A 24,154-nucleotide genomic window follows, 5' to 3' on the forward strand; every position below is an offset into this window, starting at 1 on the left:
TCGATTTTATAATACAGATTTTTGATCCGATCAAATTAATGCAAAAATATAATTTTTAATGACAAAATTTTTATTTTCATGACAATTTTGGACCGGATTAACTTATCTCATGAATACAAATTCTTTATACCGTTTCACGATAGAGTAGTTTTTTATAAAATAAAAAATAAGCATTGAAAGATTTATATAAAAAAATATATATAATTAGTTCATGCAGCACGTTTATTCCATGTGATTGTTTTCATAAAAATCCCGATCAAAATAAGCTTGCAAGCATACTCTAAATATTTAATAATTTATTTTTTGAAAAATTAATTAAAAATTATTCGATTCTTATAATTAGCTATATTCACAAGAATATTTTGAAAATTACATTTGATCATTATTATAGTACTTTTAGTTAAATGTAAGTGTATAAACAATTTCAAATTGAATTATATTAAAATTTTAATCAATTTAATAATGTCTCGTGTTTATGTTAATGATTTTAATATACTTATTCAGATTCTATTTAAAATTCATTTAAATTTTATTAATAAAAGGATCTGAATTAATAGAAATCATTTCAAATCCATAAAAATAAGCACGACATTAAAGAAACTAATTTGATTAAACTTCACGCCTATTTTAAAAGGGTAAATATTAATAATTGTTTTGAAATTATTTAAAATAATACATCATTTATAATTTTAATATATTATTTAATATATAATTTTTATTCTTTACGAGGAGCCTCACAGCTTTGCACGATGGAGCTTTGTTGGTGGTTGAAAGATCAATTATCTAAGACGGAATTTGAGGCCTTTGCAATCCACACGTGGGCAGTTTGGAGAGAACAGCAGAATTTTCTTCATAGTGACAAGAAGAAACCGATAGCAGAAAATGTTTCATGAAGTGTAGCGATACTTCCTGGTTTCCGACAAGCCCACGCCAACGCGACAATTGCTGAGCTTCATCAAGAGGACACTCGGAGAAGGTTTGGAAGCCGCCAAGTCCATGCACATTAAAACTTAATGTAGATGCGGCTGTGAATGAGCAAAGACATCAATATAGCATCGGTGACACAGTTCGAGACAACCAGGGCCGATTGTTGTTGGCTTTTGGAAAACAGATCAATCAACCTCTCTCAGTAGTACATGGCGAACTTCTGGCAATCCGAGAAGGAATTATTCTTCTTTACGAGAAAGGTTTTTCTGATGTTCAAGTAGCAACTGATTCCTTGTTGGCAGTGCAGGCAGTCACTACCAATCAAGAAGATCTTGGATATACTGGATTTTGTGCAGCAGACATTAAGAAGCATATGATGAAATCTGTGATCACCAAGCTTATTCATGTTAATCGCTCGGCGAATAAAGTTGCTCACAATATCACTCGTTTTGCTTTTTCTTCCCATCATCTTTCGTTTGGGTGAATGGTGAATTTCCGTCATGGTTAGTTAGACTTGTAATTGATGATTTTAATCAATAAAATTACGAGTTATTATCTTAAAAAATATATATATATAATTTTTATTAAATTTAATCTAGATTACATTGATTATTAAATAATACAGCATTGTGATTTTTAACACAAGCAAAATCGCTTGCTAGCACGCATAGATCCAGCTCATTAACACGCGTCGGTATTTAATTGGGTTTGAGGAACCTCTCAGTTACCGCTTGGTTACCAAATCACTCTCCCTCTTGGATATATTCTGTGACCGTTGCGGTTCTGTCAGTAGTACACTCTGGCAGTCTGGCTTGTGCCTTCGCGAGTTGAGATTTTATCTTTTACCTCTCGGTGTTCTACACGGCCTTGCCGGCGGCGGTGATCGGGGCCGGCTCTTAGGAGTATTATTCAGAAGTTGGAAGAAAGAAGATGAAGATTTACGTTAAGACTCTGAAGGGTACACACTTCGAGATCGAAGTGAAACCCGATGACACAGTATGGGATCAATTCTCTGACTCCCTGTTCTCTGCGTTGCCGTACACGAATTACTTCATATGTTCGCCTAGCTGGATGTCTTGGATTTGATTTTCGTTGTAGTCGTTGATTGGGGAGTGATTAGGGTTCTGAATTGGCATATCTATACCCTTGTGGCGTTTATTCCGAATTTCAACAGGAATTTGAATTAATATTCCTTCGGTACTGGTGGATATCTTCGTTAATGTGTCTTTAGTGGCTCGATTTGATTCTAATTGTATTTTGTGAAGAGAGGGTAATTAGGGCCCTGAATTGGCATTTTTTAGTGTTGACGTGGTAATTTATTCTAATTATAAATGCAATTGGAGATAATTTTGTTTTTCTTCAGCGAGCTGAGCTCCTTTTTCCCCAGTGATTTGCTTGTGGGCCATAATTCTTGGTTTTGATTTTAAAGTTTTGACTTTTATCGTGAACATGTATTGCTCAAGATGATGGCAGATGCACGTCTCATGGACTCATGTGGTAGAGTATCTACTGCTACCTGTGCTCAAGATTTGTCTTGCTATCGGATTATTTTAACACCAATGTCATTAAGTTTAATATATTGTCGTTCAAATCTCTTTAAAATCTTCATATTTTTTTGTTTTGGAAGAACTGATTAGTGTTGGTTGCTCTATGAGGTGGTTTAGAGGCACTGTAGTTTAGCCACATAAATGTAGAATATTGTCCTGTATGTATAAGAAGGATGGAGTAAGGGAAAGAATGTGGTTTTAGTCACATGACTCGCATGGTATATTTGTGCTAGAAAATTATAGAAAACTGAAAACTGTTTTAGATAACCTTTTCATGGGATCATTTACCGTAGTCCTCGGGGTAAATTATATTATAAGACTTTCAAATATCTTTCCATTGTATTATAGCTCTCCCCAAATGTGAACTTGCAGATGCATTTGTCTTGGTTCTTTTTATCATTTATCATGGGATCTATTCTCTTACCATACTTCATTCTTTGTAGGTGACCGATGTGAAGAAAATTATTGAAATAGTTCAGGGTTCTGATGTATACCCAGCTGCTCAACAGATGCTGATTCATCAAGGGAAGGTTCTTAAAGATAATACAACACTGGAGGAGAACAAAATTGCAGAAAAAAGTTTTGTGGTGATTATGTTGAGCAAGGTAAATTGACTATCTTGTCATTTGGAGAGTTCTTTAGCTTCTCCTGCCCCATTACTCTGGGATTTCATGTGAATGGAGATTCTTTGAAGAACTCTTTGGTAAACAAGATACAAATGCTACCTAACACATAGGCACGTTAATGACAAAAAAGTTAAATTTATGGTTGACCATATGTGCTCTGGAATTTTGTAGAACAAGGCATCATCAAGTGGAGCTGCTACTGGATCTGCTACTCCAGCGAGTACAGTAAGTCCGTCTAAATGTATTTTCCACAGTTTCTTACTAGGTTAGTGTTTTATGAATTTTTCATATTCAAGTTGTTATCTTATGAATAACTGATATTTTTAGTTGCAATTGTGAGTTATACATTTGAGGTGGAGTGTCTTGAGAGGCAGGTGATTTATTTTCTTTTTACCTTTTCTTCCCTGGAGATGATGGTAAGATGGAAAACTTAAAACCAATTGTTGGATAAAATTAAGCAACGGACTTGTTTAAACACCTCATAAAAATGATAAAATGATCAAGACCCAAACCGAAATTTGTAACAAGAAGAAAAAAAGGAGACACAAATTTTCCGATTTCCAAACATATTAATCAAAAAATAGTTTTTGCAGTTTTGTTGAAGTCATATACTAAAACCTAGAATGGAATATTTGCATGCATTTGTCCTTGCAAAGTTTGAGTGGTGGCATCTGTCTGGACTTGTCTATTCTAAATTTAGGCTTAAATTCCTGATGAGGGTTTAAAGTTCTTGAATATTTTATAGTTTGATATGTTTTGATTGGTTTTTTTGTGTCCCCAAAGACCCAACCTGCAAGTAATACCCCTCCTCCAACACAGCCTGTAACTGCAGGTCCGGCATCTGTATCAACTAATGCACCGTGAGTTCACATTGGTCTAGTTTCAACTAACATTAACAATTTTAAAATTTCACTTCATGTCCTTATCAAGAATTTCCATCTCTTGCATTTGCAGTCCACAGTCAGGTCCTGAATCCGTTCCCGCTCCCGCTCCCGCTCCCGATTCTGCTCCTTCTCCTGCTTCGTGAGTATAACTTGTCTGCTTATTTATTAATTGCTTAATGGTTGCATTTTACTTTAGACTTTTACACGGAATAATGTATTTTTGTTCAACAGCTCAGTGACAGATGTGTATGGTCAAGCGGCTTCGAATCTTGTCGCTGGAAGTAACTTGGAGGGTGCTGTTCAACAGATCCTTGATATGGGTGGTGGATGTTGGGATCGAGATACAGTTATCCGTGCACTGCGTGCTGCTTATAATAATCCGGAAAGAGCTGTTGAATACCTTTATTCTGTTAGTTCCCACCATTCTATTTTGTTTTTTCCCTATTATATAGAGAAATACAGAATGCGACAGTGAGATGCAACAGCATGGGTTTGATATTTTGTGGCTTGCTTTTGATTTTTGATTTTTCTTTTCTTCCATCTTGAATAACCATGTGATTATATAACCTTGAGCGGAAGTTTAATCTCAGGGAATTCCAGAGCAAGCAGAAGTTGCTTCTGCGGCGCAAACACCTGCTGGTGGGCAGCCGGTGAATCCTCCAATCCAGTCTACACAGCCAGCAGTACCTTCGACTGGACCCAATGCTAATCCATTGTCTACACAGCCAGCAGTACCTTCGACTGGACCCAATGCTAATCCATTGGACCTTTTTCCACAGGTAGGATTTTTTCCCAATCTCTGAGATATCGTTTGATCTTTAATGGAAAGAACAAGAATAATTGTGTGCGCATCTTTATGGAGACAGGGTATTCCTAACGTGGGCTCAAATGCTAGTGCCGGTGCCCTAGATTTCCTTCGGAACAGTCCACAGGTACCAAACATGGTTTTCTACAAGTTGGTTTCCATTACAAATTATGTGTTTTGATTTTCTTGTTCTTATTTTTAGTTTCAATCACTGCGAGCCCTGGTGCAAGCCAATCCTCAAATCTTGCAGGTGCTTGTGTTGCATATTTAATTAGTTGTTTCAATTTATGGATGTTAATATATTAGTGCTAACTTTACCTTGTAAACATCTCTTTTCGGCAGCCCATGCTTCAAGAACTAGGGAAACAAAATCCACAATTAGTTCGAATGATCCAAGAGCATCAGGCTGATTTTCTACGCTTAATAAATGAACCTGTTGAGGGCGAGGGGTGAGAAAATCTGCTATAGTTTACATATGTTGATTCTACTTGATATAAAATCAAGTTGTTTTAGTCCCAAATATGTATTTTTTTTCTGAGCGTTGGATGTAACTTCGATGCAACCAGGAACATTTTAGAACAAATGGCTGAAGCGATGCCGCAGGCCATCACTGTCACACCAGAAGAGCGTGAAGCAATTGAACGTGTAAGTTTTTCCTGCTAAAACCAAATTTTGTGTAAACATATGTTGGTTTGTTATTTTGAGGTTCATGTGCCCTCGATCGCATTCATTGGTAACTTCATTTGGCTACTACCATTATCGCCTCTTGGTGAAAAAATCTTCTAGCTCAAAACTGTTGGGAAACACCTTAAGGTACATTTGGATTTATGGATTTGAAGGTGAGGATTTCAAATCCATGAAACAAATTAATTGGTTTATTTTGGTAAATCCACTTGAGAATGAATTTCAGATCTCAATTAATTAATTTTAATCATTATGGTGGATTTAAAATTTATCTCAATATGGAATAATTCAAATCGTTCTTTCAAATACTTTCTCGAATACAAATCATCAATTCAACCACAACCTAATTGTCATTAATAATTATTATGTGTTGAGATTAACAAGTGTAGCTAATGTTTTATGCTGATGATGTGGTACAATGATCGTGATTTGATACTTGGATTATTGTAGGGCTCAAAAAATTTAAGTTGTTTCATTACTATTAGTTATAACTTTTAAGATAGTAGCACACATCCAATTCCATATTTTGATTATGGAACCCCAATACAAGCCACCGAGAAACTCTCTTTCTATTTGATATATAAGCTAGGTCCCCATAACTGCGTTTGGATACATGGATTTGATATAAATATGTTTCAATTTCACAACTCAAAATTCATTGTCTTTTTTGGTGAAATTTTTTGTTAGGTACTTATTTTTCTCCACATATTTTTAAAGGAATTGAAATGATCTCTCCAACAAAATATAATTTGAAATCATATAATTATCAAATGCCTTCTTCAAAGTCAAATGCACAAAGCCATGAACAAAACAACACAATTGTCTCAATTACACAACTATGGTGTTTTGTTTTGCAGCTTGAAGCGATGGGGTTCGACCGAGCTTTGGTATTGGAAGTATATTTTGCGTGCAACAAGAACGAGGAGTTGGCTGCAAACTACCTCTTAGATCATATGCATGAGTTCGATGAGTGAAATTGTGTGGATGGAGTGGTCTCCCTTTATACTTGCATGCTTTGTTATGTGCAATGTGCACTTTCTTGCCTTGTGGATTAATTTTTATTTATTGTTCACAGAGGCTTCCCAGACTTGACAGTTTTCAAAATACTTCATCTATTTGTTCATGGTTATATTTATCCGATCATGTTACTTCGCCAGTGATACAAAAGCAAGTTGTAGTAATTAACGAAACTGCGATATTTAGTATCAGCGTGGTTCAAGCCATATTCTTTGGCATCCTTCAGATTTTGATTTTAAGCCGAACTTATTTGACTTTTAGTAGTTTAACTTTTAAGCTTTGTTACTCGGTTTCATCTGTTACGGTTTTATTTTAATAGATTTTAGCTTAATTTTTATGTTACCTTTTATCTTCGGGAATAAGTAAGTAATCGTGTTTTTGTTTTTATTTTTAATGACCATATAAATATAGTTTTTTTTTTTTTTTGTGTGTTTTAAACAAATGAGCATGCCATAGATTCTTTGTGCCATTGGATAGTGACTAAAAAGGAAATTCTCAGCGAGAAACCATACACCGAGCGGAACTTTTGGATTTGTTCTGAGAAGATGACGAAGAAAATGTCCTCACAATTCATAAATCAACGAACCCCGAGACCAAGTCAGTGGAAGAAACATCCGTATATGTGTCTTACGACTCTCCTTTTAGAGAGTAGGAAAAAACAAAACCAAAACCAAAACACAGGGGCCATGATTCTCGAAGGGTTCTAGCAGAACTATTTCAGAGCTTCAGAAGTTTAAAGAAACAGTGTAAAAACAACAGAGGAAAAAAGGGAAAAAAAAGGATGAAGCTTGCTTAAATCGGTAGGCAATCAACAAGAGCAAAACTGAATATTCGGGCCGATCTTGCCATATCCAGGATTGCCATTGTCAAAGAAATTCTTCAAGTAGGATGCTTCCAAGCACAATCTGATGTCTTCCATCTGCCCCAGTTCAGTCACCAAGAATCCGTTCTCATTCATGAAAATACAGCCATAACGTACTCCATCAACCTTTTAGCTTGCTTCTGAATACATTTGACTGTAATTCCATCGCAGGTTGAGAGCATGTCAACTTTGAGAAAAATGCATTAGATGCATATGTTGTGATCGTAAGTTACTGCCATATTGTTGAGGATATGTCTGACAGAAAAGAACAGCAGAGGATCACCATGTCCCAAGATCATCTAGGCAATATCACTACATCATGATGATCTTTGCAGCTTCGAGATGTGGAATATTCCCAGAGCTTGTACGAACTTTTCACAGATGCAAGATATTAAAGCAAATAGCTCTATGTAATGGAAACGCTCACCGTCAGTCTAATCCTTTAGGTATCAACAGCAAGGTACAGAAGGTCAACGTAAGAATCACATAAAGTTGACATTTTGAAGTCAAAACCCCATATTTTCAGGAAAATATAGATGTCAGCAGATGCATATGCCACTTGCTTCCAATAAAAATAACATTTGGGAGCAAGAAAGTTGTACTTGAGGTGATTTCTGGTAGCAGTGAAGAGCATGGAAGGAATACTAGTGAAATTCAATCTTAGCCTATATAATTTGGAAAACTGGAAACTTTTTCCAGATATATCGTGAAAATAGTCCCTTGTTCACCCCGCAATAAGCTAAGTTTGTGCTCCACCGGGAGTTTTGCATCCCATATGCTTTAGATGTTTGACCTGTGTTATATCATTTAAATTATTTTATTACCTTCTCTTAATTTGTTTTTTGAAAAATGAGACGATGCCAATCACTCTATTGAGTGTAAATCCCCTGAGGAGCATAAAATTAGCCTATAAAATAACATATTTTAGGCCGCAATGTCGAACTCGTGTCTCTTTCCCTGCTTGATATTTAGTACCGTCTCAATACAATTAGATAAAAGTATAAAACCAGAACAGTTATTTGGAACCGTATCTACACATCTGTTTATGTCTAATAAAGGGTAAAACGAGTAAAAGGAAACAGGGAGTCCGAATATGTTTGCATCTAGCACCATAGCAGAAACCCCTTCATGAAAAAGCACACAAAGCATCCAGTCCAACTCAAACAACGCATCAAGATATTTATATAACATTAAAGAAAGGGTAAAAAGAGTTTTAAAAGGTATTAAAAAATGAGAAATTACTTCCAAGATTGACAATAAAATCTTATCAAGTTAACTCACTCTCCTCACTTTGCTGCCACAAATTAATAATATCGGTAGCCTGGTTGAGAAGAACCACCGTTTGCTTCTTTGAAATCCATGGCTTACTCTCCAGCATGACCTTAAGCTCCTCCCAAGCATCTTTTCTTGGCCAGAAATAGTATGGGCTCAGAGGAATGGTCCCATGGCCGCCTGGAATCACTTGGTCTATCGCTATTCCGATATTCTTTTCCATCCAAACGAATCTCAAAACCAGTCTGGGTCTCTCCATCGGCTTCACCACAATTCTGGGTTTTTCTTTCGCTTCATTATCGTCCAAGATTGATGCTTCTTGGGTGGTCAGTGAAGAAGATGAAGCACTGGTTTTGATGGGCAGAAAATTTCTTTTGTTGGGCGGATTACAAGAAAAATATGGGGTCTTTATGGTGGGATAGATTAGATTTTTGGATAAATTTGACTGCGGTATAAGACCTGCGGGAAGGCTTCCGGCGCAAGGTCGAAAGCCCAACGATAACATCTTGTTCCGTGCGAGACAACTACGTTGACATCAAGCGATGAACCGTCAGAGCGGAGTAGAAATCAATGCAGTCAGTCCGTACTCGAAAAATAGTTTATTTTTATTAGAATTTATGGAATTCCATTGATTCAAATATATTCAAATTTTTTTAATTAAATTCGAGTTCAAATCATATTATTGGATTGTTTTTGAACCGCTTGTTGATAACTATATTTTATTAATTAATATAATATAAATATTTATTAAATAAAAAGATTTCTAAATCTTTCGAATTTTTATTTTTGAGCAATATTTGATCACAAATATATTCAAATTTTTTGAGTCGAACTCTAATTGATAAATTTAAAATTTTCGAAATTCAAATCGACATATAATTATTTCGAACCAAATTAAAGATAACGATTTGATTAGTTTATATTTCGGATTAAAGTTCACACATAAATACAATTGTGTATAATTTTGCCAACCCTGTTCACGACTTTCACTCATGTACTTAAAAACGCATACATACCAAATGCGTTTCCAGCTGGTTGAATAAAGGAGAAACCCCCAGTAAGCCCTAGTACCATTTCCCTCCTCGGCAACCTCTCTCCACTTACCCTGCGGACGCTTCTCCAACCATCAGATTTACTCCTTATTTAGCAGCGGTACTTCTATTTCTATCTGTCGATTCATACACGATTGATGCATTGTTGTTTTACGCTTGTGGTGGAGTGTTTGATTGTGTCTGCTTCGATTGCGTATATCAGTTGTACTGTGTGAGCCACGATGTCGCTGAGGGTGTTGAATCCGAACGCGGAGGTGCTCAACAAATCACATGCGCTTCACATGAACATCAATGCCGCAAAGGGACTTCAAGATGTTCTTAGAACCAATCTCGGCCCTAAAGGCACTATCAAGATGTAAATGTTTTACCCTTTCTTTTTCGACATTTTCTCGTTTGCTGTGTGTTGTTTTTTCGTAGTTTTGATTGACTGTTTGCGGTCTCACTAGGCTTGTGGGTGGAGCTGGTGATATTAAACTAACCAAGGACGGTAACACTCTTTTGAAAGAGATGGTAAGTTTGTTTCTTGTCTGGAGTGTGTATTTCCAATTATTTTTTCATCAAAAGTGTTTGCTTCTGGATTATGCGTCGCATAATTTTGTTGCAGTGTTGGATTCTTTTATTTTTGTTGAACAATTATTTGATTTACTGGTATCTTAAGTTGTGTTTTCCTCCCGGAAATTTTGTGGACTTTGCTGCTTGGGGTTGTTGGAAGTGCTTTGCATACCCTTTTCTGAAGAAGCCCTACCTATTTTATAAATATGTTATGTTGGAAATGTGATGGCATGCTATAAAAATATTTAGACCGCAATCCAACTTTTTTTAATTTGGATGCTTGGCACTTGCGCGTTATAAGAAGGGTGCAAGCGTACTATACTTGGTACTGATGGTTATGCAACGAAAATTTTAGAGTGTTGCATGGATGAATGTGTAGTAGAATTGATCGTAATGTTGTGACTAGTATGCTTAATTGCTTAAGCATGGCCAAACAATTGTTAGAGCAACCATTTATCTGCTGAGTTTTCTTGCATCATATCTATGTAATTGCTTTTGTGTTTTTTGCACCTTTCAGTCAAAGTGGTTCTTAAAATTGGGGCTTGATGTGCAGTTTAAGCAATATTTTTGTACAAAGAGGATAAAGATGTGTTCATGGCTTAATTTTCATGACATCTCTTTTACTTGGATATGACAGCAAATTCAAAACCCTACAGCCATAATGATTGCAAGGACTGCTGTTGCTCAAGATGATATGAGTGGAGATGGTACAACTTCTACTGTTATCTTTATTGGTGAGCTAATGAAGCAATCAGAACGGTACATAGATGAAGGTTGGCAACTTTACTCTCTTATGAAATTTGTGTACCATTGCAGTATAATGCACTCTTTTGTTTATCATGTCATGGTTATGTAATAACTCAATTTGTGCTCTAGAAAGTTACAGTCTTATCATTGTTTCCTTATGATGGCTTAAGTGAATTAATAATACCAAATCAATAGAGTCCATCCTTTCCAGTTAATTTATTTGGAGACAGGCATATGCGGGTGATTTCCCCTTATGATGACTTTGTTATAGAAATGTGTTGTATTTGAATCCCATGCCTTCTCCACTACTTCCCATACATGCGTTTGAGCAAGTAAATAAAAATATATGTTCTCCAAAAAAAATCATTGTCAATGTCATGAGAGGAATATGAGATGGTATCCCTTCTGCCAGCTAGATTAACTTAGCTTTTATTATCCTTCGTCTGCGTCAGTCCAAAACTATGCATGCAACTAGTTATTTAATGTTTTATCCTTTTCAATTTCCCTATGGTATACACTTGTTTTTACTATAAACCTTACCTGATCAGACACTAGTTGAATCGTTTCAATTCCATTTTTCTCGAGCTTTGGTAAATTGAAATAAACCTGTTCTTTCTTCCAGGAACGCATCCACGAGTTTTAGTTGATGGATTCGAAATTGCCAAAAGAGCAACTCTCCAATTTCTTGAAAATTTCAAGACTCCAGTGGTGATGGGTGACGTACCTGATACAGAGATACTGAAGATGGTGGCAAGAACGGCATTAAGGACAAAGGTTCTTTTTCAGCCACTATATTCTGAAATGTATTTTCGCTTTAATTGCCTGTTAATTGCAGATCTATGCTTTTCTTTTTTGCAGCTATATGAGGCGTTGGCTGATCAATTGACTGAGATAGTTGTAAATTCTGTGAGTACTAAATGTTTTACGATGATGTCTATAAATGTTGGACTAATACATTCTGTATGTCTTTCTTGCTGTTAGTCTGCTGTAACTTTTGATATTTTTTATTTCTTATTTACCTGATGCTCTAGGTTCTCTGCATCCGTAAGGCTGAAGAGCCTATTGATCTTTTTATGGTTGAGATAATGCACATGCGTCACAAGTTTGATGTGGACACTCGTCTGGTATGTCAGTTGATATGGAAATTGATTATATTTTTTAAGTTTCTTACACAAATAAAACCCATGTTTGTTCGCAATTGTAGTTAATTTTTCTCTGGCTGTTTTATGAAGAGTTGCCAAAGTAGTTAATTAATCAACAAGTTCTTCATGTTTCTCTTGATGAAATATGCAAATTTGATATTTTCTTTGGAGTTCCTTTCCCCACTTGATCAGAAAATGCAAAAACAATTAATCAGTAATTATAATCGACGCAACTTGCATGCTTGTTGATCTCTTTTCATTTGTGGAGTTATAGATATTTCATATTTATTTGCTTGTTCGATGATGTCCATGTGGGGGCAGCGGTGAGTTAATGGCCTTGTATGATAGTGACACATTCATACTCTATTTCAATTTCAAGAGTCTAATAATCATATAGCTTTTGTTATAATGTTCTTATTCCTTAATCATTCAAATGCCCATGTTCAAATGGAAAAAAGTATATCTCTTCATAGTTTTTTATTTTGGAGGAAATCATTTGTCAAGTGGCATTCTCAACAAACAAATTTACTTGCTGCTGTTTTAAATTCTTCTACTAATCTATATACTCGTCTCCTTTGCATCCAATAAATAACAAATAAAATGATTTCATTCTTGTGACCATGTTAGGTTGAGGGTCTTGTTCTTGACCATGGATCTAGACATCCAGATATGAAACGCCGAGCAGAAAATTGTCATATTTTAACCTGCAATGTTTCATTGGAGTATGAGAAGAGGTGATGATCGTATAATCCTTTACTAGTCCGTGCCTTGCTTATTTCTCTTTATACTCATTAGCAGTATGACTTACATTATTTTGTTCAGTGAAGTAAATGCAGGATTTTTCTACTCAAATGCAGAACAGAGAGAAGCGATGGTTGCAGCTGAGAGACGATCTGTTGATCAAAGAGTACAGAAAATTATTGATTTGAAGAACAAGGTATCCAGTCTATGGTGCAATTAAGTAGTCTTGTTGTAGAGGAGCAGACATCATTAGCTAATTCTTATGTCGTTCCAGATGTGTGCCGGTGATGATAACAGTTTTGTTCTCATCAATCAAAAAGGAATCGATCCTCCATCGTTGGATCTTCTTGCTCGAGAAGGAGTAAGTCATCTTTACCTTTTATGAAGGTTGTTGGAAGTTAAACTGACCAGATGATTTCTCCATACTATGTCTAGTATTGTCCTTTACATCATTGCTCTATTGGAGTTTTTGAAAGTTTTTTTATCTTGCCGCCTTGACTTTATTCACTTGTGTTATTTAGCATCTTTTCCGTTACTTTTCTATTTCTTTTGATTTTTTGAGCGCTGAGTTGAAATATTGAAGGAAAACATTGTTGAGAAGTAGAAACAATAGAATTTAGTGCCATCACTCGTCTTTTTAATCTTTCAGTTGTTGTGACACATGAATGCAAGGTTGGTTTTAATGATCCTCTAGTCATTTTATCACAAGTATGGTGTTTATCTCTTTTAGTTAACATGCTTTGTATGCGCGGGAAAGTTCCCTGTTTTAGTTCATCAGGGTAAAAAGCATCACGCTTGCTGATATAAGTTGGTGTTCTTTAGTTTTGGTTAATCTTTTTTTTTTAAATCCGTCATTGTTCTTACCAGTATTGATCAGGATCTGATTAGTAGATAATCTTTTGTTGTTATTTGCATACTGCGCAGGATTTGATTATTAGATAATGTTTTGTGGTTATTTGCATACTACACAGGATATGATTGTTAGATAATGTTTTGTGGTTTTTAGCATCCTATGCTTTGTTCTACTTTCTGATTCTGATGATATTTGTTTAGATAGTTGCCTTGCGAAGAGCCAAAAGGAGAAACATGGAGAGATTAGTTTTAGCTTGTGGTGGAGAGGCTGTCAATTCAGTTGATGACCTAACTCCTGACTGTCTTGGTTGGGCTGGATTGGTCTATGAGCATGTACTTGGAGAAGAGAAGTACACATTTGTAGAAAACGTGAAAAATCCACACTCCTGTACAATCCTCATAAAAGGTATGTTTAGTGCTTTTCTGGTTCTTCCAGCATCACTGGACAATAATCTCTTTCATGGTGTATTGGTTTTATTGGTTTCTGAATGTGCTCTTTGCTTTCTGCTTCTGGAGAATTGTGCTTTTTATATTTTGTTATATCGATTTCTTATGTACTGATGCTATCTTCAACCTCTATCCAGGACCAAATGATCACACAATTGCTCAGATTAAGGATGCTGTTCGTGATGGGCTGAGGGCAGTGAAAAATACCATTGAAGATGAAGCTGTTGTACTATTGAGTTTACTAGAGAGCTTGGGTTTTCGTGTTTTAGTTATATTATCTCGTTTCTTTTTACAGTGATACTGCTTGAAAAGTGAGAACCCCTGTCCAAAAGGAGAGAAAAGTGAGAACTACTCAGTCTGTAAAAGAAGTAAAGTCGCACATTTGTTCATGACATTGTTTTGTTGCGATCCTCTGTATGAAGTCATTGGTGGACATGCGTATGGGTTGGTCATCTGTTTTTTGCCTTGGCTTGCATGTTTTATTGCATTTCTAAGAATGGATAACAGCCATTATTGGGCAATTTCATTGTTCGAATACTCAACTTTGCTTCATTCTGTTTTTCTCTGGATTTTAATTTAGTGAAATATGCAAACCTTTTTTGTATCGCTTAATGTCCAATTGACTGTCTTTTGGTTTTGTACTTATGATTTGGAAACCTGAGAGTCAAACGAGTTCTGCTGTTGCAGTTTTTCGGCGATATGAATGTCCATTGAGTTTTTCCTGATAGACAAACAGTTTAGAGAACCTATGATGAATAATCGTTTTGTATACTACAGGGTGCAGGGGCTTTTGAGGTGGCTGCCAGGCAACACCTTGTTAATGAAGTGAAGAGAACTGTTCAAGGGGTATGTTTGCCTGTGTGGATCTGTTAATGGCTGCTTGCGCATTTATTTTTTCTAATTTATTTGTAAATGCAGTTGTTTCAGTCTCATGATTGGAAGTCCTTGTGTTTGTGGGGTGTTGCAGTGTATTGACGGGGTTTTGAACTGTTATGTACTAACTTGAATTTGTTTCGATGATTGGAAACTGTGATCAGCGCGCTCAACTTGGCGTGGAAGCATTTGCTGAAGCGCTTCTTGTGATTCCAAAGACGCTAGCCGATAACTCTGGACTTGATACTCAAGACGTGATCATTGATCTCACGGTAATTAATATTTGACAATATTTGACTACAAAATTTCCAAGAAATAATCAATTAGTTTGCTAGTCTTAGAAGATTGCTTGCTCTTTACTTAGGGAGAACATGACAAGGGAAATGTAGTCGGCCTTAATCAACACACTGGAGAACCTATTGACCCGCATATGGAGGGCATCTTTGACAATTACTCTGTCAAACGTCAAATCATAAACTCTGCGTAAGTCGCAATTTTTTGTCTCCCACTTACTAATATTCATGATTATGCGAGTTTTGCATTTCCCCCTCCATGAAAATTATACCGTCTCCGAGGGAGGATGTGGATTTCTACAGTCATTTGTTTCTTGGTGACTACGCATTCTAAGAGAGACGCCATTCTTTTGCAGCCCTGTGATTGCATCTCAGTTGCTACTTGTTGATGAAGTTATTCGTGCTGGGCGTAACATGAGGAAACCTAGCTAGCATGTTCTCTTTCACTGTGTCACTTGTGTGGTTTTCAAGAGAGAGTTTTGATTAGGATGGTCATGGTTCCCCAACCATTCGACTGTCGATTTACAATTTTTCCTGTTTTCAGTTTTAGCATTTGATATTTTTGCTTGAAAAGAACAAGTCCAGGACAAGTAAGATCTTCTGGTCAGCGTGCGTTGTATCAGACATGTTTGTGTCTTAGCTGGCTCAAATATGAGAATTAGCATACATGATGGCTGTTATTATTATTCAAATATCGCAAGTTCGTTTCAAGAAAGTTGGCAGAATTCGGACTTGAAATATCTTTTTTAAGCTATAAGGTTGAATGTGTAAAACGAATTATTCGAATTTGATTAAGCTTGATAAAATCGGGAGAAATTCAAGGGATTTCGTGGGAGGGATTTGGATTGTAAAGCAAATAAAATTGTTTTAAAATTTCGTTGTTATCTTCACATTTTTCATGAATATATACGAATTTGGTTAATATTTTTATATTATTTTTCCTTTGTTGTATATTAATTTGTTTGAATTACCCTTCTATTTTCTTCCATTTGTCATTGTTGGTCATAAGAATTCGGTAGGTCCTAATTTATTTGTCAGAAATGAAGGCAGCGATACAAGAGGCCAGGAGAATTTGCTAAGATCCTTTCGAGAAAAATATTATATGGGTATTTAAAAACCAAGGAAAGAGTGAAACCAACTACATACGTTGTTTAAGAAGAGACATGTAAATAAGGTGCATATGTTATCCATTCCCAGAGACCTTCCAACGTGATTATTAAGTTCATAATTTGTAAGAAGTTGATGCCCTCAAAAGTGCCATTGACCAAAGTATCAGCACATCGTTGTCTTCTCTATCACTATAAAAATACTAAACCGAGTATTTTATCTTCTTGAAACTGTGGCAGGGCTCCCGTCGTGTTTAACCAGCGGTCATGATAGTAAAAGAAATCACATAATCGTGCTCATATATACATAGAGGTTGGAAAAAATACTGAAGTTTGCCGTATATCGAATTTACGATATTAAAAAATATTTTCGGTACGGTATGCTAACGACAACGGAAATTATCGATACGATATCTGTATGAAATTTTGAAAATTTCGTTATTTTTGCACCGAATCAATATTTATAAATTTTTAAAATATAATACTTTTGCGTATTGAAATTATAAATAAAATCTAAGAAAATTAACTTCCAAACTCAAATTAACAAATTTTAAAATATAATACGATTTTGTCTAAAGTTTATGTTACCATATTGTAATGTTTTTTTTTCAACAAACATATTTTTTTTGAGTATTAATAGTATAATACCGATACTGTACAAAAATGTCGGTATATCATATGTTTCGGTACAAAATAGATATGATTTCTTATATCGAAAATTTTGATATGATATATAATATGAGCGAAAATTTTCGGTATACTGTATTGAAACATCTTGATATATAATAGAAAAAAAAACCACATTACTGAAAAAGTTTCAGACGTCCTACAATGACCCAAAATATATGTCATGTGCCAAATTTCTGAGAGTTTTATGCCAACGAAAATTTTAAAATAAGGAAAGTTTGTATAAGCACGTCTTAATATAGAGTGGCAAACATACCTACCTAATGATGACTCGATACCCAACTTGATAGTTTGTCAAAATTTCAAGTTCAACCAAATTTTTTTGAGGGAACCAAGTTTCATGTCTTCTTGCCAGAAAGTAACCAACAAGAATCAAAATTGAAAGATACATTTGACTTACCCAATACTTCACCCCACCCCCTTGACAATTTTTTCAAGATTGCAGCTAACTTTTTATTTTTCCTCGAGGAGTAGACATCATTTAGTTAGAAAAATAAGATCCAACGCATGATCAGTGCCGTAAAGTGACAAATTTCAATCTAAATCAGATTTCTTTGTTTTTTAAATATAATTTTGGTCTTTTTTTATTGATATGATATTGACATAACGTCGACCTAATACTAACATAGTGACGTTGATGTAATACCAACATGGTGTTATCATAGCAAAGAAAATCAATGTTTTAAATAATCCAATAAACTGTATAAATACAATTTATCAGAATTTTATAAAATGGACTCACGGACCAGCCCATATTACAAGCCCAATTCCTCCATTTTAGCTCGCCAACGGCGGGAGAAGAATAAGAGAGATCCATGTCAAAAAATTCGATTAGCGCCAGAGTCACCCCGAACAAATCAAAGTCCCTCCAAATTTTTCGTAGCTTGTTTTTGAAAAAATAAAAATTAATTTGTAGCTTAAATCTTCCTCTCGTTTTTGAGTATAAAATTCTCAAGAAACCTATTATAGGTTCTACGGGAAATTCCAAGTGTTCGAAAACTTCCGGCGACAATGGCGGTTGTTTCAGGTTCTGCTTCCAAGAAGAGTGTATCTGGCAAGGAAAAGATTAAGAGCCCTCAGAAGAAGGAAATCAAGTCCCAGAAATCATCTGGGTCTGTGGAAAATGTTGTTATTTCTTCACCTTCGAAGAGGAACAAGTCTCCCGGAGTACGGCTTATGGGTGGCCGGATTTATGATTCGGTCAACGGGAAAACTTGTCATCAGGTATCCTGATTCATTCCACAAAATCCCATTATTATGATATGCACATTCGGTTACGTTTGTTAATTTACGTGTTTGTTGATTTGAAGTGAAGTGATCAGAGTTGGCTTTTCATTTCTTGTAACCCGTGGTTATCAAACTTGTAAGAGTAGCGGTGGAAGAAGCGATGATTTTGATCTATGAGGCAAAGAAACTTTTAAAATGCCCAAAGAGAAATAAAAGAAAAAGGATGCCAAAGTCACTGTTTTTATATAGTGAATCACTCGAAAACTATTGCTCTTTAGTGTTGCCACTTGAATTACTTGTGTGAATTATGAAGTAATATTGAAGTGTTGATTTGTTCCTTCATCCTTCTATGATCTCTAAGCTTTAGCACTAACTTTAGATGAGGTGTTGAATTATGAGCTTGAAATAATCAATAGAAATTCATCTCATGAAACTTGGAATTGGTCTGGACTGGATGCCAGGATTTCATTCCTACATAGCATAAGTCAGCATGACATGTTAAAACATGTGGAATTATGTATTCTCTGTCACAGGCTAACTTCTTGTGCATATTAAAAGTGAAAATATGTTACGTTCTTGCTTTCATTGCTTTAACTTAAAGCCTGCACAACAGAGTCTCCATTATTACCACAACATTGGTGATTCTACTGTTGAGTGCGCAGTATTTTAAATGGGTTCTCTTCTCTCTCCTTTTTGACAAGAATTTGTCTGTTTTATACTTGATGTTTTGTAGTGTCGTCAAAAAACTAGAGACTTTGTAGCAGCGTGCACGATTCAGAGGAGCAACAAACCGTGCCCCATTATGTTTTGTCATAAATGCCTCTTGAACAGGTTTTGACCTGCTTTTATCATAAGTTGTTCTAATACTATTTGTTTGGATGTTGGTGGATTAATTTTGTACCACGTATTTATTATTTCTAAGTTAGGTATGGAGAAAAGGCAGAAGAAGTATCTGCCTTAGGGGAGTGGAGTTGTCCCAGATGCAGAGGGATTTGCAACTGCAGTATTTGCATGTGAGTCTTTTGACATATTTCTGGATGCTTGTTCTTCCTGTATTTTCCTGATAAAATTGAGTATCATTTAGGAAGAAAAGAGGTCATCAACCCACTGGTATACTTGTCACTACAGCAAAGGCAACTGGATTTTCTTCTGTTTCTGAGATGCTTCTTAAAGGGGTGGGGCAATTCACCAACATGGTTGCTTCACCGTCTAAGGTTGCCTCCTTAAATAAAATGTACAATGTTGTGTTTGCGGACTATATAATTTGTCTCATGCTCTGCTTCTGAAATTAACAGGAAGCTGCTGTGTCTCCTAGAAAACGGGGAAAGGAAAATTCTTTTGATGGAAAAGTGGATGCAAATCTACCAAATCCTATTGGAATGAAGTCCAAGGAAGTTAAGGTGGTGAAATATGGCAACAAAGACAATGATGCCTCTCTGAAGAGAATTGGCCTTAATAAGGGAAAAACAATGCAGGAGCAGTCTGAAGAGACACATCATCGCAAGGGAAAAATTGATATTTTAACAAGAGAAAATGGTTCATCTGCCTGTGTGAAAAAAACAAAGAGGAATAGATCAGATGGGATGCATAATAGAACTGATGATAACGTAAACTTGGAGGAGAATGGTGTTCATAATGATGTGAAGAAACTGAAAACAGCTAGGGATGGATTAGCAGAGAAGGAATATAGCAACAAAAATGAATTCAATTTAGCCAGGAGGACGAGTCCTAGAAAGTTGGATGCCATTAATAATAAATCCAAGAAAAGGCAATCATGCACTGCTAGAGATGATCTAAAAGAAATTGTGAATGGGACAATCATTGTTACCAAAGATGGCGGTGGAAATGGTAAAAGAAGAAAAGAAAAGGAAAGTAAGGCCCCAAATAACAAAGACATTCTGAAGCCTCAAAATGAAGATTTTCATATTGAAATCCCATTGCCCATGGGAAGTGACTTGCTAAGTGTAGCTGGAATCGATGTATGTGAGGAAGATGTTGGAGAAGCTTTGCAGTTCTTAGAATTCTGTGCTGTTTTCGCAAAGGCAAGTGACAGCAATCATAATTAATCTGATAACAGAAATCTTCTTTGATATAGTTGGAACTCTACGCATTTCATTTATTCTTAGCTTTAAATATGCTCCTAATCATGTATATTTCTTACTCCCAATATCATCCCTTTCAGTTATAAACTACATTTTGTAATTTTATACTGTTAATTACTTCCATGCAATCATTTAATCAACCTGTAGTTCATACCTGTTGATCATCACCTCAAAATTAATATGTACGAGCTGTAACCTGTGAGTGATACCTTGGCCATTTTGGTTTTCCTAACTTTCCTCATCCGTCATTTTGATCAACAGATCCTTGAGGTGAAAAAAGGGCAACCAGAATCTATTCTTCGAGACTTATTACATGGGCGTACTGGACGCCACATGAAATTTTCTGCAACTGTCCAGTTCTGTATTCAGCTGATATCTGATATACAGACTGATAAAGGGGAATAGTATGACTTATTATCCAGTAAATTGGCAAGTATGTTGACTCTCTTTCGCTGGATAAATTGATAACTTGTTTTTCCATTTTTTTCAGTGAAACTCTAAGCCCATCAAATGGGAAAAACTCATGGTTCCATGCACTTAAGAAATGCTTGTCAGAATCTAGAGGTGGACACAAAGTGCATGGATTGGATTCTTTAGATAATGCATCTGATTACAAGACACTAGCTACTTCAAAAAGGCTAAAGCTCTTAAACTTTCTGTGTGATGAAGTTCTTGGAACTCAGTGAGTACCTTTTCCATTTTTATGTTTTATTATCTGTGATAATGCTTCAATTTTCAAGTTCACTTAGATTCATAATGTTTTCACCATGTACAGAAAGGTACGGAATTGGATAGACGACCAAAACAGAAGACATGCTGAAAAGGTCAAGGAAACTAGACAACTAGTTACTGAAGCAAAAGACAAGGTAATAAAAATCATTAAGATAGATGATTTTTTAGGAATTTAAGTTTCTCAGAAATTTGTTTTACATGAAACTTGTTTACTTCACACAGGAGAAGAGTTTGAAACAGAAAATGCAAGATGATATTGCCAAGGTAATTATCATCAATAACAGTTCCTGTCTTTCAATCTCTGAGCATGAAGCCATTGTCTATCGCATTAAAGCGGAGGCAGCACAAGCTCATGCCAAGGTGCTCAAGCCAACGGACATGATGAACAGTAAGTCACGAAGGATTCATCCAAGTACATAAATATCAACCAAAAACCAACTTCATATAAGCCTTCATAAAGTGGGATGCTGAAAGTTTTTATTTTATTTTTATCATCTCCTACTGTCTTCTCTATATGAAAGTTAGTGTCTCCCATCTTACAATCTTTAAGTTATGAAAAGTTTATATTAAAAGTTTACACTATTTTGTAATTGAAGGTCAAAGCATTGGTGTTTTTTGCTGGTTTTTGTGTTCAAGTAACTTCATGCTTTGATCACTAACGTTGCATCAATTTTCTGATGTTCTGGCATCATTCTATACATTTTTTTGCAGATAATAAGAAATCTGATGCTGTAAGAATAGAGCCTATCTACAAGGGTCGTGGTGGTCATGCATACTGGAAATTGAATTGCACAGGAAAATCTGATGTGCTGCATCAAAGTAAGTCAGTGAGACATATTTGCATTCCTTTGCTACGTATGGTTAGGTAAAATATACATATTAAAAGTCACAACTTTCATCTTTGATTGGTAGATATTGGAAATGGAGAATCTCTTAACTTCGATGAGAAATGGTTTGTTATTGATGCCGAAGGAAAAGAAGTCATTGAAAAGCACATACGCTCTTTAAGGTAGCAATCTTATCCCATGAGAGAGTGAATTTATGTCTTCGGTTATAGATGTCCTAAACACTTTGGCTTTTCAGAAAAAATATTTTATATGTATATGTGAGACCACAGATGGGAGTTTAATTCAATTAGTTTCCTCAGATCACAAAACTAGTGTAAAGGGACTGGGAAAAGGGGTCATAATCCACCAAAAGTTGTCGATGAAAAATGCAACCTTTGTATGCATGTGGGAAGATGTATGCATGTTTTGTGCATTGCATTAGAATATAAAAGAAGGTATTCACTATTAAACATTAGTATCTGAGATTGGTTCGGGTGGCCATGTTTGATGTGTCCATGAAACTTACCCTGTCTGGAGAAATCAAATAAATACTGCTAAAGCTTATTTGAAAAATAAGTTGCAGAAAACTGTTTATTCTTAAATTTGTGGTTGGAATTTTCTATTATAAATACATGAATTGAAATTTTGTTTACTTGAATTGGTAATGAGTAAAAAATTTTATTATTTTCATAACTAAAATCCATCACGGTTTGTGTCTTTCAATCCGTGAGCATGAAGCCATTGTCTTTCAATTCTGTCATCTGTATCTTTAATTTGATGGCAAGCTAGTTTCAGGTTCTCTGATAAATTTGATCGCAGGGGACGAAGGATAAGGGCCTCAAGGGGATAAAAGATCCCAGATTGTACTCTTTCCTGAATTAACCCATTCCAACTACCTAAACCTGGAAATACACTGCTGTAACTGGAGATTACTAAATGTGATTTTGAACATTAATTAGTCTTTATTTTCTTTTAATTTGTGACATTCAAACTGTTCTGTAATGTGTAATTTTCTGGAAGCACTTGTATGTGTTCGGATGTCTACATTGTAAAACGAACAAATAGAGTACACATTTAAAGTTTTTACGTCTATCCATTTCATGGAGACAGCTGATTAGAGTAGTCATTCTGTAATGAAAACATTACGAAATCTTGTAAGAAATTCTTTTGAGACTCTACCTTTTCCTTGGTTAGAATTATGGTGTTTGCAAATCTCGAGAACTACTTCCTTCATGCCTTTGTTCTCGTCACCTCTTCTTTGCTAATTTGCCTAATTTACTATTTATCTACTACTGCTATAAATATATGAGTATGTATTGTGAATTTACATGTATGTCTTTTTGATCATTAAATAATATTTATTAATATATGTCTTTTTGTTTTTTTTGATTTTCATATATTAATTCATTAATGGAATCTAAAATTAAAGAAAAATAACATATCATTAAATTCATTAATATATGTCTTTTTGTTTTCTTATTTTTCATATATTAATTCATTAATGAAATCTAAAGAAAAATAAAATTTAACCATCATTTTTAAAATTTAACCTTCATTTTTTGATTAAAATTTACATTCAAATAGAAAAAAATAAAATTTTCATTTCATTTTTAAAAAATATATGAGTTTGAATTGAATTGTGAATTTACATGTATGTCCTTATGATCATTAAATAATATTTATTATTATATGTCCCTTTGTTTGTTTGTTTGTTTGTTTTTTTTTCCATATATTAATTCATAAATGGAATCTAAAATTAAAGAAAAATAAAATTTAACTTTCATGAATAAAAATGAAATTTAAACTCTTGTTTAAGATTTTATGGTTATTCAATTTTTGAGTAGGCCTTCTGTGAGATGATATCATGAAAATATATCTCTAACACGGGTTGATTTTTTTCATTAATTAATGTTAATGTATTTTAAAATAAATAGATTCTAAAATAAATTGAAAAAAAAATAAATATAGTATATCTATTATCTATTATTATTATTCTTATTATTATCATTAAATAATATTCATTATTATATGTCTCTTTGTTTATTTTCATATATTAATTCATTGATGAAATCTATATCTAACACGGTTTTAAAATAAATCAAATGAAGATGAAGTTTACACTCTTATTCAAAATTTTATGATTATCTAAT

At 34.9% G+C, this 24,154-nt stretch overlaps 4 protein-coding genes and 1 long non-coding RNA gene across 7 annotated transcripts; 3 read left to right on the top strand and 2 right to left on the bottom strand.

The window, feature by feature from the left end:
- Positions 1-1,704: 1,704 nt before the first annotated feature.
- Positions 1,705-6,631, top strand: LOC140976255 (ubiquitin receptor RAD23d-like). 3 transcript variants are annotated; one of them, XM_073440262.1, is made up of 12 exons: positions 1,705-1,923; positions 2,918-3,079; positions 3,272-3,325; positions 3,884-3,960; positions 4,055-4,123; positions 4,216-4,393; positions 4,575-4,763; positions 4,851-4,916; positions 4,992-5,039; positions 5,132-5,238; positions 5,356-5,434; positions 6,331-6,631. In XM_073440262.1, exons 1-12 carry the CDS (start codon positions 1,858-1,860, stop codon positions 6,445-6,447), a joined length of 1,212 nt encoding a protein of 403 aa, XP_073296363.1. In that variant the 5' UTR covers positions 1,705-1,857; the 3' UTR covers positions 6,448-6,631. The 3 variants fall into 3 exon arrangements, with proteins under 3 accessions (XP_073296363.1, XP_073296365.1, XP_073296364.1); XM_073440264.1 differs by having other exon boundaries at positions 4,575-4,715; XM_073440263.1 differs by having other exon boundaries at positions 4,055-4,099.
- Positions 6,334-8,620, bottom strand: LOC140976256 (uncharacterized). The gene is made up of 2 exons (XR_012175180.1): positions 7,041-8,620; positions 6,334-6,970 (listed from the first exon to the last, which is right to left on the bottom strand). It is a non-coding gene; the product is annotated as an uncharacterized lncRNA (long non-coding RNA).
- LOC140977436 (small ribosomal subunit protein cS23-like) lies at positions 8,620-9,129 on the bottom strand. The gene has a single exon (XM_073442183.1). It carries the CDS (start codon positions 9,127-9,129, stop codon positions 8,620-8,622), a length of 510 nt encoding a protein of 169 aa, XP_073298284.1.
- Positions 9,130-9,621: 492 nt separating this feature from the next.
- Positions 9,622-15,758, top strand: LOC140976259 (T-complex protein 1 subunit zeta 1-like). The gene is made up of 16 exons (XM_073440270.1): positions 9,622-9,776; positions 9,879-10,031; positions 10,123-10,186; positions 10,866-11,001; positions 11,598-11,749; positions 11,834-11,881; positions 12,007-12,099; positions 12,745-12,851; positions 12,940-13,054; positions 13,133-13,219; positions 13,912-14,116; positions 14,295-14,389; positions 14,935-15,003; positions 15,195-15,302; positions 15,395-15,513; positions 15,680-15,758. Exons 2-16 carry the CDS (start codon positions 9,898-9,900, stop codon positions 15,753-15,755), a joined length of 1,608 nt encoding a protein of 535 aa, XP_073296371.1. The 5' UTR covers positions 9,622-9,776; positions 9,879-9,897; the 3' UTR covers positions 15,756-15,758.
- A 2,154-nt stretch (positions 15,759-17,912) lies between these two features.
- LOC140976260 (uncharacterized) lies at positions 17,913-23,088 on the top strand. Its single transcript, XM_073440271.1, has 12 exons — positions 17,913-18,340; positions 19,077-19,174; positions 19,270-19,356; positions 19,428-19,557; positions 19,639-20,385; positions 20,707-20,849; positions 20,936-21,127; positions 21,221-21,311; positions 21,400-21,565; positions 21,889-21,996; positions 22,090-22,186; positions 22,824-23,088. The coding sequence occupies exons 1-12, from the start codon at positions 18,128-18,130 to the stop codon at positions 22,852-22,854; spliced, it is 2,103 nt and encodes a 700-aa protein (XP_073296372.1). The 5' UTR covers positions 17,913-18,127; the 3' UTR covers positions 22,855-23,088.
- Positions 23,089-24,154: the final 1,066 nt, after the last annotated feature.

The sequence above is a fragment of the Primulina huaijiensis genome, chromosome 5, assembly GCF_012295235.1.
Source record: "Primulina huaijiensis isolate GDHJ02 chromosome 5, ASM1229523v2, whole genome shotgun sequence".
Taxonomy (NCBI): Eukaryota; Viridiplantae; Streptophyta; class Magnoliopsida; order Lamiales; family Gesneriaceae; genus Primulina; species Primulina huaijiensis.